General features: G+C 37.8%; 1 protein-coding gene across 7 annotated transcripts in view; it reads left to right on the top strand.

The window, feature by feature from the left end:
• The window catches only part of NME7 (NME/NM23 family member 7), a 250,753-nt gene that overhangs the window by 12,819 nt on the left and 225,310 nt on the right, over positions 1 to 12,624 (top strand). The window contains exon 1 of one of the 7 annotated variants that reach the window (XM_031034965.2): positions 6,878 to 6,943. The exons of the other annotated variants lie outside the window; for them this stretch is intronic. Coding sequence (XP_030890825.1) covers positions 6,941 to 6,943 — 3 coding nt within the window. The 5' untranslated portion in view covers positions 6,878 to 6,940. Of the gene's footprint in view, positions 1 to 6,877; positions 6,944 to 12,624 lie in introns of those variants that run through there. 7 annotated transcript variants of the gene reach the window in all.

The raw sequence follows: 12,624 nt of genomic DNA, 5'->3' as shown, positions 1-12,624 counted from the left end.
AAAAAAAGTGTTCGTGAGTCACTGACCTAGTCTTATCCCCGAGTTGTACAGATGAGGAAACTAAGTTGGGAAATACTCAGAGGCTCACATGTGTCCTTCCTCGGTGTGGTGCTCTTCCTGCCGTACTGTACTCCCGTCAGTGCAGTATGCATATCTGTATCTAGGTGTGACTGACTCCATAGGCCTAGTTTCTAAGTGAAGGCAAGGAGTTAAAAGCTTTATTTAGTTAATACCACATTAGTAAGAACCCACTTCAGTTCTGTTTTATGATCCTCTTTTACACCCTCTTCTCTGTTTTCTTAAATACCCTCTTATTTCTCCAGGAAAGAAAGCTATCAAAAGGGAAGAGATAGGCAGAGAAGGAAATCCAGGAATGAGAGAGAGAGACAGACAGACAGATAGATAGACATCCAAACTCCAGGAGAGAAAAGAGAGAAACAATCAAGGCCAAAAGCAAGAAAGTAGTAGTGACATCTCTGTTCCTGCCTATCCCTCCTGCTGCCTCCGCCATCCCATCCCCTCTGCCCCTTCCTGTAGGCCCCAGTCTCCTGGGGAGGCAGTGCTGGTGGAGAATGGAGTCCATCCAGTTTCAAAGACACACTGGGAATTCACTTCCGTAACCTACCTTCTGGCTTTCAGAGTGAGAACTCAGTAATGTGCTGAAGAGAGCGAGCTCCTGGAGATAGGGTTTCTTTCTTATGCTCCTTACTGTTCCTAGGCCTGGCACATAGAGGCCCTGAGAAACAGTTTTCTTAAAAGACCATCTTGATTAATACATTGAGCTGTCAAGAGACTATTCCTATGTGTTATAGCTAAACTCTTACTTATACAAACAATAAATCTATAATCTTAAAGACAGGCTTAGGCTCAAAAGAGACTTAATTTTGGAGAACTTGCAAAGGTAAATTAGTGAAATTTGATGAAATTAATCCAAGGGATAAAAACAATAGGGCATGGAAGCAACTTAAGGATAAGGAATGGATAAGGAAAATGTGATATATATACACAATGGACTGTTATATAGCCATAAAGAAGGATGGGATCATGCTATTTGAGAGGACATGGATGGACCTAGAAAGTATTATGCTAAGTGAAATAAGTCAGACTGAGAAAGACAAATACCATATGATTCCACTCATAAATGGAATCTAAAAAAAAAAAACCACACCAAAAAGCAGAATTAGAACTATAAATACAGAGAACAAACTGGTTGCCAGAGAGGAGGGGAGTGGGAGATTGGGCAAAATGGGTGAAGGGGAGAGAGAGGGACAGGCCTCCAGTTATGGAAGGAATAAGTCATAGGAGTAAAGAGCAGAGCATAAGGAACACAGCCAATGATGCTGTATTAGCGATGAAATGAGACAGATGGTAGCTATGCTTGTGGGGAACATAGCATAATATATAAACTTGTCAAATCACTAAGTTGTACACCTAAAACTAACGTTTGTCAGCTATACTCAAAAAAAAAAAAAAAGATACACCCCCACACCCCCAGAGTGAACCCGTTTTTTTATGTCATGAGGAAGATATTCTTGAAATAGTTTAGCATGATTTTAAAAATCATCGTTTTTAATTGCTTAAAACCCTGTTACATAATTTATTAAATGTGAAAAAGCAAGTGGAGAGAATTCACTGTTACTCATCTTCCTTAAGTGTGGCTGAACCTGATCATTTCTTCGGTGGTTAACAGAAACAGCTTTAAATTTACTTGGGGCTGGTTGGGGGAAGTATCAAAAAACTACTCAGGTCCTTTTTTATGCAAGTGATTAGAGACAAATAAAATTGTTGACCTGGAACAGGATGCCTTTTTAATAAAACATTTCTTAAAGATAACTGGAGGGTGATGAAAAGCCAAAAGAAACTCGTTAACTTATAAATCTGAGTGGGAAACCTATTTTTCTTAGTAGTCAATATCTCTAATCTATCAAATGTCAACTGTATATTAAGTTCTTTTCATATGAGGAAACAGTTTCAGGTTTAAAAACACCTGAGGCCAGACTTGAACCGATTTGGCCTGGAAGCCCATGCTTTTTGTTCTCAACTGCATTTGGGGCCAAGATGTTTAAGATTTAGGAATTGCTTTAGCAGGGTGCCTGGGTGACTCGGTTGGTCAAGTGGCCAGCTCTTGATTTCCGCTCAGGTCATGATCTCAGGGTCCTGGGATTGAGCCCTGCATCGGGCTCCCCGATCAATGAGGAGTCTGCTTGAGGATTCTTTTTCTCCCTCTGCCCCGCTCACTCTCTCTCTTTCTCTCTCAAAATAAATACGTAAATCTTTAAAAATTGTTTTAGTAATAATTTTTTTGTAGCTATAGAGAGAAGTGAAGACTTATTTTGTTTAGAAGTGAAGACTTAATTTTTTGAAAACTCAGTTTCTAGAGCATATAGTGATAAAACATTTCTTCAGAAAGTCATAATTCATATTTTGATAATGGCCTCTGAAAAATTGTGATGATTTAATGTGGAAGGACTGTGTGGCCTGGCTGTATTGAAATCCACAGTGAACAGTAGGTGGCACTCTCTCACCATTGGAAACATTCTTTTTTAAGATTTTATTTATATATTTGACACAGAGGGAGAGACAGCGGGAGAGGGAACACAAGCAGGGGGAGTGGGAGAGGGAGAAGCAGGCTTCCTGCCGAGCAGGGAGCCCGATGCTGGGCTCGATCCCAGGACCCTGGGATCACGACCCGAGCTGAAGGCAGACGCTTAACGACTGAGCCACCCAGGCACCCCCATTGGAAACATTCTTTCAGGAAAAGATCTATGTGGATTTTATTAGTTGCTTATTAATTTCAGTCATATTGATGTGACATATTAATGCCATCCATATAGAAAGCACAGAGTACACAGTACCACAGATTATTTCTTGTAAAGTCAAAGACACATATTTTTTCCTTTCGTAAGTTAGTTAGAAAGCTGAAGCCTTAATTATGGAAAAAAATGGCCTCATTTGCAATTAAACTGGAATTTTTTAGAATCTGTTACTCCACCAAAATATGCTTTATCTTGTAAAAAAAAATCCTAAAACAGTAAACTGCTAAGCTAAAATAACCCATGAATCATTATATGATTATTAACCCATATTATATTCACCCATAATATAATACAGGCAAAAGTATTCCAAAGGGTAGAAGAGGTTATCCCACAGAGCTCCTTAGATACACTTAGGTGATTAGTAGTTCTAACACTTGCTGAAAGAGTGGAGCAGCTTTCACCACTTTTATAGAGGCACATTCATGCTACAGCTGATTGAATCTGCAGGACTTGGCCGTGCTCATAATATTTTTCTCCAGTCATTGATACAATACTCAGACTCTTTTCTCATGAGGGTAGTCCAAACAGAATCAGTTGCCAACTACAACTAATGCTGAATAGTAATAATTTGCAATGCATGCAAATCTGCATGTATGTGTAGCATCTGCAGCATTTGATATTTGAAACAGGAACAGTGGAACCAGTTTGGTTTGCATAAAGCTATCCTCCTCTATCTCTGCATACTGCTGTGCATGTTTGCATTGCGCAATGGCGAGTGAGCTGGAGATATGCTTGTTTATTAAATATTTCTTCTAATAGATAACAAAATGTTCTGAGTAAGGCACAACTTTTTCAAATTTACACAGAAGTACTAGGTCAGCTAGAGAACAGTCTCCTTGAATTGGTTATCTATGCCATTGGCACTTTTCCGAGAGGGATAAAGGAGCAGAAGAGGGAACGCAGGAGGGAGGAGGTGATGTAAAAATACATTCCCCATGCGTGTCAATTGCTAAAAGTGTTGGGGTGGGTTTAGGGTTTCCACAATGGAGGCAGGATGCCGTCCCACTGTGCCCCCCCAAACACCACCTTCAGGTCATACTGGCTTTTTTGTTTCTTGAATTTACCAAACTGCATTTCCCACTCCAAACTTTATACTTTTTGTCTCCCTGAAATATTTACTCCCCAGGTTTCTGCATGAATGGCTTCTCCTCATCCTGGTTTTACTTCAGATGACATCTAGCAGGGGGAATCTCTATCTTTCTGTCATGAACACATTTACTTATGTATTCTCTTGTCTTTGTAACACTTATTATTATAGGAATTATCCTGTGTATTTTTAAATTTTTTTTTTTTTACATCCTATGAGGAGAGACAAAATTAGTAAGCAAGCTCCATGTCAACAGGGCCTTGTCTGTCTTGAATATCCCCAGGGTCTACTGCAGTACCTGGCAAAGAGAAGAAGCTCACTTTTTATTGACTGAATGAAGGAATGAAGAAATTCAACTTTTCAGGCATTTATACTTTTTCATTTTATAATGGCTGGTAGATAAATTCTGCTTTTTAAATATACTTATTCATTCAACAAATATTTAATAATACCTACCATGTATATACCTAGTCTCTGGGGATGCATCTATGAAGAAAACAGACAAAATCTCTGCCTTAAAAGGGTTTACATTCTATTAAATACTAAACTATTAACACACAGGATATTTGAAGGTGTTAAATGCTATAGGGAAAATGAGAGACTACTAATCATTGGGTGTGCTGGTGGTGGCAGTGAATGCAATTTAGGGAGACATGGCCAGGGTCAGTCTCATAGAGAAGTGATAGTTGAGCAAAGACTTCAGGGTGAAAAAGGGTGAGTCACATGGATGTTGGAGGAAAAGTATTCCAGGAAGGAGGACAGCCAATGGAGAGGCTCTTAGGTGGGAAGATGCTACCTAAGGATGTTCAGGAAACAGTGCGGCTAGGGCAAAGTAAGCAACAGTGACAGTTGTGGGGGATGAGATCGGACAGGCAATTGGAGGCCAGATCTTGTAGGGCTTTTGGCCATTGAAAATGCTTGACTTTACTCTGATAGAAATAGGAAGTCTGAATCTGCAGGTTTTAAGCGTAGGAGTGTGGTGGTTCAGCTTCAGTTTTTACAGGGTCCCTCCCACTGGCTGTTTTTTTGAGAATAGATGTAGGGCAGGGGGGTCAAGGATGGAAAAGACCAGTTATAAGGTATAATGTAGGTGAGGGTATGGTGGCTTGAAGTGTGGTTGCAGGGGAGCTACTGAAGTGATTAGGGTGTATGTATTTTGCAGGTAGAGCTAACAGTTTTCTGATGGATTGGATTTGGTATGTGGGAGAAAGAGTGAGTCAAGGATAGAGTTAAAAGATGACCCTGGAGCAGTTGTAAGGGTGGAGTTGCTATAAACAGAGATGTGCGAGACTGGTGAAGGAGTGAGTCTGGTAAGGGGGCCAGGAGCAGGAGTTTGGTTTGGGGCCTGTTAAATTAGAGATGTTTGTTTGATATCTAAGGTAAGAGGTTGGGTATATGACCCTGTAATCTAGAGGAAGAGGTCTAGCCTGAGAGCTGTCAGTATACGCATGTATTGAAAGCTGTTGAGACCAGACAAGATCATCAAGACAGTGTGTGTAGGTAGAGACAGGAGGTCCAAAGACCCAAGTCCTAGCTACTGAAACATTAAGAAATCAAGGAGAAATGCCTGTTTTGGAAAAGAAAAGAGATTACAAATCAGTAGTCTAAGCTTCTGCCTTAAGAAACTAGAAAAGGGAAAAATAAGAACAAACTAAACCTAAAGCAAGTAGCAGGATCAAAATAAAGATTAGAGAGGAAACCAGTAAAATAGAAAACAGAAACAATGGAGAAAGTCAATGAAACAAAAAATTGCTTCTTTGAAATGGTTAACAGGGACAAAATTTAGTTAGACTGACTGAGAAAAGAAGACCAAAGATACAAATTACCAAAGTTAAGAATGAAAGAAGGAACGTCTCTACTGACCCTACAGAAATTAAGAGGATTGTAAGGGAATACTATGAACAACTTTATGCTATCAAAATAGTCAACTTTGATGCAAAGGGGGAAGTCCTTGAAATTCATAAATTAGTAAAAATGGACTCAAGGAGAAGTAGAGAAACTGAATAGATCTATACCAAGCAAAGCAATGGAATTAGCAATTAAAAATCTTTCCGCAAAGAAAAGCTCAGGCCCAGATGACTTCTCTGGTGAATTCTATCAAACATTTAAATAATAAATAATACCAGTCTTTCACATATTCTTCTGGAAAAGAAAGGAGGAGGGAATACTTCCCAATTAATTCAATGAAGCCAGTAATACCCTTATACCAAAACCAGAGAAGACATCACAAGAGAACTACAGACCGATATCCCTTGTGAATATAGATGCACAAATCCTTAACAAAATAATCAAACTGAATCCAGCAACATATAGAAAGTATTATGCAACACAACCCATGTGATTTACACCAAGAATGCAAAGTTGTTTTAACATCTGAAAATAAATATATTAATAAAATAAGGGATAAAACTCCTATGATGATTAATAGACACACAAAAACATTTTACAATATCCAATACCATTCATAATAAAAAGTCTCAACAAATTAGGGACAGAAGAGAACTTCTTTAACCTGACTGGGTGGGGTGGGGGGCACAAAAAGCCTACAGCTGACAACATTCTTAATGATGAAAATGTGAATGCTTTCTTCCCAAGGGAGGGAACAAGGCAGTTTTATACACCAGTTTTATATAACATTGTGATGGAGGTTCTATCCACTGCAGTCAGGCAAGAAAAAAAAAGAAAGAAAAGGCACCCAGGTACAATAGGATGAAGTAACATTGTCTTTATTCATAGATGACATGACCCTATATGTAGAAAATCCTAGGGAATCTGAAAAACAACTATTATAGGTAATATGTTCAAGGTTGCAGAATATAAGATCAACATACAAAAATCAGTTGTATTTCTACATACTTCTTTTCCTATATATTTCAGTGGACAATCTGAAAAGGAAATTAAGAAATCAGTTCCATTCACAACAGCATCCAAAGGATAAAATAGAAATTTTTAGTGGAAGTGAGAGGTATACACTGAAAACTACAAAACATTGCTGAGTAAAATTGAAGATCTCAATAAATGGAGACATAAACCTTTTATGGTAAGTTGATTTTCAAGAAAAAATTGCTAATATCATTCAATGAGAAAAGAGTAGTCTTTTCAACAAATGGTGCTGAGACTGTTGAATATACACATGCAAAAAAGATAAATTTAGACCCTAAAATGAAAAGTAGCTCAAGATGGATTATAGACCTAAATGTAAGAGCTAAAACAATAAGGCTCTTAGAAGAAAATATAGGAATAAATCAATAAATTTTCGTGACCTTGGGTTAGACAAAGCCTTCTTAGATATGACACAAGTGAGCAAAGGTTCCCCCAATTTGTAATTGAATATTAAGTGAATAGTATAAAATTGCTTAATATTCTTTTGCTACTATGACTAGACCCTGTGTGCATATATGTATAATTATATATATAATTTATCTTAACATTTTTATTTTATTTTTTAATTTATTTATTTGAGAGCACACAGGCACAAGCTGGGGGAGAGGCAGAGGGAGAGAGAAAGGGAGAAGCAGACTCTCTGTTGAGCAGGGAGCCAGATGCGGGGCTCAATCCCAGGCCCCTGGGATCATGACCTGAGCTGAAGGCATATGCTAAAGTGACTGAGCCACCCAGGTGCCCCTAAAGGTTTTATTTAAATTCCAGTTAGTTAACATACAGTGTAATATTGGTTTCAGGTATACAATATGGTGATTCAACACTTCCATACATCACCTAGTGCTCATCACAACAAGTGTACTCCGTAATCCCCATCACCCATTTAACCCATCTCCCCACCCATCTCCCTTCTGGTAGCCATCAGTTGGTTCTCTATAGTTAAATGTCTGTTTCTTGGTTTGCCTCTCTCTCTCTTTTTTCTCTTTGCTTATTTTATTTCTTAAATTCCACGTATGAGTGAAATCATGTGGTATTTGTCTTTTTTTTCTGACTGAATTATTTTGCTTAGCATAATACTCTGTAGCTCCATCCATATCATTGCAAATGGCAAGATTTCATTTTTTATGGCTGAGTAATATTCCAGTGTGTGTGTGTGTGTGTGTGTGTGTGTATGTGTGTGTGTATCACTTCTTTATCCATTCATTAGTCATTGGATGCTTGGGCTGTTTCCATAATTTGGCTATTGTAGATAACGCTGCTATAAACATTGGGGTGCATGTATCCCTTTGAATTAGTATTTTTATATTCTTTGGATAAATACCTCATAGTATGATTGTTGGATTGTAAGGTAATTCCATTTTTAACTTTTTGAGGAACCTCCATAACTGTTTTCCACAGTGGTTGTACTAGTTTGCATTCCCACTAACAGTGCGGGAGGGTTCCTTTTTCTCCACATTCTCACCAACACTTGTTTCTTGTGTTATTGATTTTAGCCATTCTGACAGGTGTGAGGTGATATCTCATTGTAGTTTTGATTTACATTTCCCTGATGATCAGTGATATTGAGTGTCTTTTCATGTGTCTGTGTCTGTATGTCGATTCATGTCTTCTGCCCATTTTATTATTTATTTATTTAAAGATTTAGTTTATTTATTTGACAGAGAGAGCAAGTGAGTGAGCAGGGGGGATGGCAGGCAGAGGGAGAGGGAGAAGCTGGCTCTGATGTGGGGCTCGATCCCAGGACGCTGGGATCATGACCTGAGCTGAGCGGAAGGCAGATGCTTAACCGACTGAGCCACCCAGGTGCCCCTTCTGCCCATTTTTAATTGGATTATTTGTTTTTTGGGTGTTGAGTTGTATAAGTTGTTTATATATTTTGGATACTAACCCTTTGTTGGATATGTATTTGCAAATATCTTCTCCCATTCTGTAGGTTGCCTTTTAGAATTGTTAATTGTTTCCTTCAATGTGCAGAAGTTTTTATTTTGATCTAGTCCCAATAGTTTATTTTTGCTTTTGTTTCCCTTGCCTCCGGAGACGTATCTAGAAAGAAGTTGCTATGGCCAATGTCAAAGAACTTATTGCTTGTGTTCTCTTCTAGGATTTTTATGGATTCAGGTCTCACATTTAGGTCTTTAATTAATTTTGAAGCTATTTTTTGTGTATGGTGTAAGAAAGTGGTCCAGTTTCCTTCTTTTGCATGTTAAACAGCTGTCCAGTTTTCCCAGCACCATTTGTTGAAGAATCTGTCTTTTTACCATTAGATATTCTTTCCTCCTTTGTCGAAGATTAATTGAGCATAGAACCATAGGTTCATTTCTGGATTTTCTGTTCTATTTATTTTTATGTATTTGTTTGGTTAGATCTGTTTCTCTTTTTGGAGTGTTGTGGTTCAGTTAATTGATGAAAAGTGGTCCTTGATGGATCTCTTGTCCCAGAGTTAGTTAATATTTTATCAAGTGTATTTATTAAGGTGTTAATCAGAGAAGCCATACTTACCCAAAAGAGTGAGGAAAGATGTCCTCTTTCAAAATCTTTCTGGAAATACAAATAAACATATAGTAGTGTGTTGGGGTTTTTTTGAATCTTGGAGCGGATTTTTGCCGTTTTATCAAGATCTAGTGCTGAACATGTTTATTTACTCCTTTAGATCTTTATTTTGGTAGTATTTATTTGATTATTTTTAAGGTCCCAGAATTAGGAAAGTCACTCTGGAATTTCAAAAGAAATAAATAATGTAGTTTCTATTTTTCAGAAGCTCATAATTTGATTAGAGAGAGAATTTGTATTACACAGGACTGCCAGATGACAACCCCATGTTCTACTGTGGGAACATTAAACTAGCCAATCAAGAAACAAGGATCTTTGTTAAGCTCTGCTACTTAACAGGTCACAAAACTCCTGCCAAGTCACTTAACTTGTTTGAGCCTATGCTTCCTTACAGTCAATATTCCTTTGATCTTTGAAATTGAGTGAAAATCAGATTCCAAGCACAGGATTATCCGTTGTCTGGGGTTGGTCTTAGAAGACTTTACAGTGATTCTGTTTCCTTTAAGAGAAGGCTTTTGAAAGAGAGGGTTTTCCCCAGGTAGACAGCTTGTGGCATTGTGTTTTTCCATAACAGTTTGGCCCTAAATTTACAGTAGTTATCTCTAGAAGTCCAAGAGGGAAGATTTCCAAGAATCTACAGGCCAAGCTAAGAGAGTTTTAAAAAGCTTTTTCTTTCCTGAAACTGGATGTGAGCCTTTTAAAATGGTTCCATCTTGTTTGATCAGTTTCCTGATTTACATTCACACGGTAGAAATGGTTCTTTCCTGACATTTTTCATGCTTGAACAAAATTAGGCAGGAATTAAGTTGAAAGTGCATTCCTAAGCATAATAGTTGGGGAAACACATGAGTTTGTGCTCTGTTTACTGCAGCATTGACTTTTTTCTGTAAAGACAAATAATGTATTCGACTTCTGAGATACTGTCTCCAAATTACTTTTTTTTTTTTAAAGAAAATAAAATCTTAGAAACATTTCAAATTCTCATGTCAAACATCGTATTTTTCACCAAGGGAGAAGACATTTGGCCTTAAACTGAATTTTTTTTAAAGGTAAAAATAATTGCAACAGTTTCACTTAGTCCTTAAAAGAATTTAAGTGAAATAGGATAATTAACTAAATTTAATAATTTGCCTACCTTTTCTTCCTAGTGTAATCTGTTTCTTTGACTTTATTAATGAGAAATACTAAGCTGGAGTTAGTAAATTAGATTCTCCACATGAAGACCCTTTTCACTTGAGTTCACCTTCTGTTTGCCTTTCAAGGTGGGTTTATGAGGGAACAAGCAATAGCCCTCCGAGAACAATCTGGACAGGCTCAAAACTGGTTCTGGCCATACAAAAGTAAGGTTAATGTTTGACACAGTCCAGTGTAAGAGAATACTTGCTCCTTGAAAGAAGCCCTGGAGGAAGACTATTTGGTAAAAGTTTAGTACAAAACAAGTTAGTGGTTAAAGTCTAGCTCTGTGGTAATGGAAAAATAGAAACCTTTTGGTTGTCTTCATTTCTGTTGTACTTTCACTGTGGCCTTTGGGTAAAGCAATAGGAATCACTATGTTTATTTGCCTACTACATCAGGTAATAAATCTTTAATGATCTACTGTGTTCTCAGAATGTTCAAGGCAAAGTGAAGTTTGCTCAATGGAAACTAATTTTTCACTAACCCTGCTAGAAGCAGCTGGTTTGAGGTGGCAGCTTCTCATACACTATTGATGTCTGTTATAGTACCATTAAGGGTGGATATGGGTACAGGGAGACTTGGATTAAACTTTAGAAGTCTGTTGAACTCTAAACTTTATCATCAGTGTAGTTCATCTAGAATGTCTGGAAGCAGATAATTGGCTTGAAATAAATTGAGATCAGTTACTGACTTTTAAATATGCACATTCTGAAAGTCTGATTTCTACTTCAGCATTTTTCTCCACAATGTATTATGTAAGCCTGTTTCTGTGTGATTTAAGCAAGGGAGCACTTTTGTATGAACAAAAACATTTTGTTGTGTATTGTGAAGTAATTTTCCTGGAATATGGCATTTTAGAGTATAGTGTACATTTTCAATGCATTGTTGGAATTACAAGTCTGATAAGTGTGGCCTGATTGTTATCATCGTGTTGCGTTTTTTAAGACCTGATTTGTTTTAATGGCAGTTCAATTGAAAGCTTAGTTGGGGATTCTGGAGACCTAGCAAACAGAGCAGCATATGTAGGCTGCTTGGTCCTGTTTCCCTCAGAGGCCCTTTTTTACCACTCTGAGGAGAAAGGTTAAGAGCATGGGATCTGGAATCATCGGTTTATAAGCTGTGTAATCTTGGGCATGTTTCTTAACTTACCTGAGCCTTAGTTTCATCATCTGTAGAATGGAGATAATAGTACCATCGCTCTCATAATGTTGTTTGGGTAAAACACACAAGTGCTTGGAACTAGGTACTTAGCACATAGCAAGTGCCCAGTAGAAGTGCTAGCTCTTGACTATCACTATTACTGTTCTTGTCATATTGACTTGTAATGATGTATTTAGATATTTAGGCTTTATGTTACTAATTTCCTTAAAGCCAGGGACTGTTGCTTAGAATTTACAGAATGAACCTCAGAACTTGGCAGAAAATAAGCAGTTGATACATATTTTTGGAATGAATAAGTGAGTGCAGGAGGGGATCATCTGTGGTCGGGTTTTTCCCCATTTTTTTTTTATTGTGGTATATAATGCGCATAACCTTAATTTCCCATCTTTGCCATTTTTAAGGGTATAAGTCAGTGGTATTTTTTTATTTTTATTTATTTTTATTTATTTTAAAGATTTTATTTATTTGAGAGAGAGAGAATGAGAGAGCACATGAGAGGGGGGAGGGGCAGAGGGAGAAGCAGACTCCCTGCCGAGCAGGGAGCCCGATGCGGGATTCGATCCAGGCACTCCAGGATCATGACCTGAGCCGAAGGCAGTCGCTTAACCAACTGAGCCACCCAGGCGCCTATTTTTATTTTTTTAATTAATTTTATTTTATTATGTTAGTCACCATACATCATTAGTTTTTGATGTAGCGTTCCATGATTCATTGTTTGCCTGTAACACCCAGTGCTCCATGCAATACGTGCCCTCCTTAATAGCCATCACCTGGCTAACCCAGCCCTCCACCCCCCTCCCCTCTAAAACCCTCAGATTGTTTCTCAGAGTCCATAGTCTCTCATGGTTCATCTCCCCCTCCGATTTACCCCCCTTCATTTTTCCCTTCCTAATATCTTCTTTTTTTTTTTTTTAAACATATAATGTATTATTTGTTTCAGGGGTACAGGTCTGT

The sequence above is a fragment of the Leptonychotes weddellii genome, chromosome 6 (assembly GCF_054177405.1).
Source record: "Leptonychotes weddellii isolate Sample4059 chromosome 6, ASM5417740v2, whole genome shotgun sequence".
In the NCBI taxonomy this organism is placed as follows: Eukaryota; Metazoa; Chordata; class Mammalia; order Carnivora; family Phocidae; genus Leptonychotes; species Leptonychotes weddellii.
The sequence above is the reverse complement of the archived record's forward strand: the minus strand, read 5'-3'. Positions and strand labels throughout refer to the sequence as shown.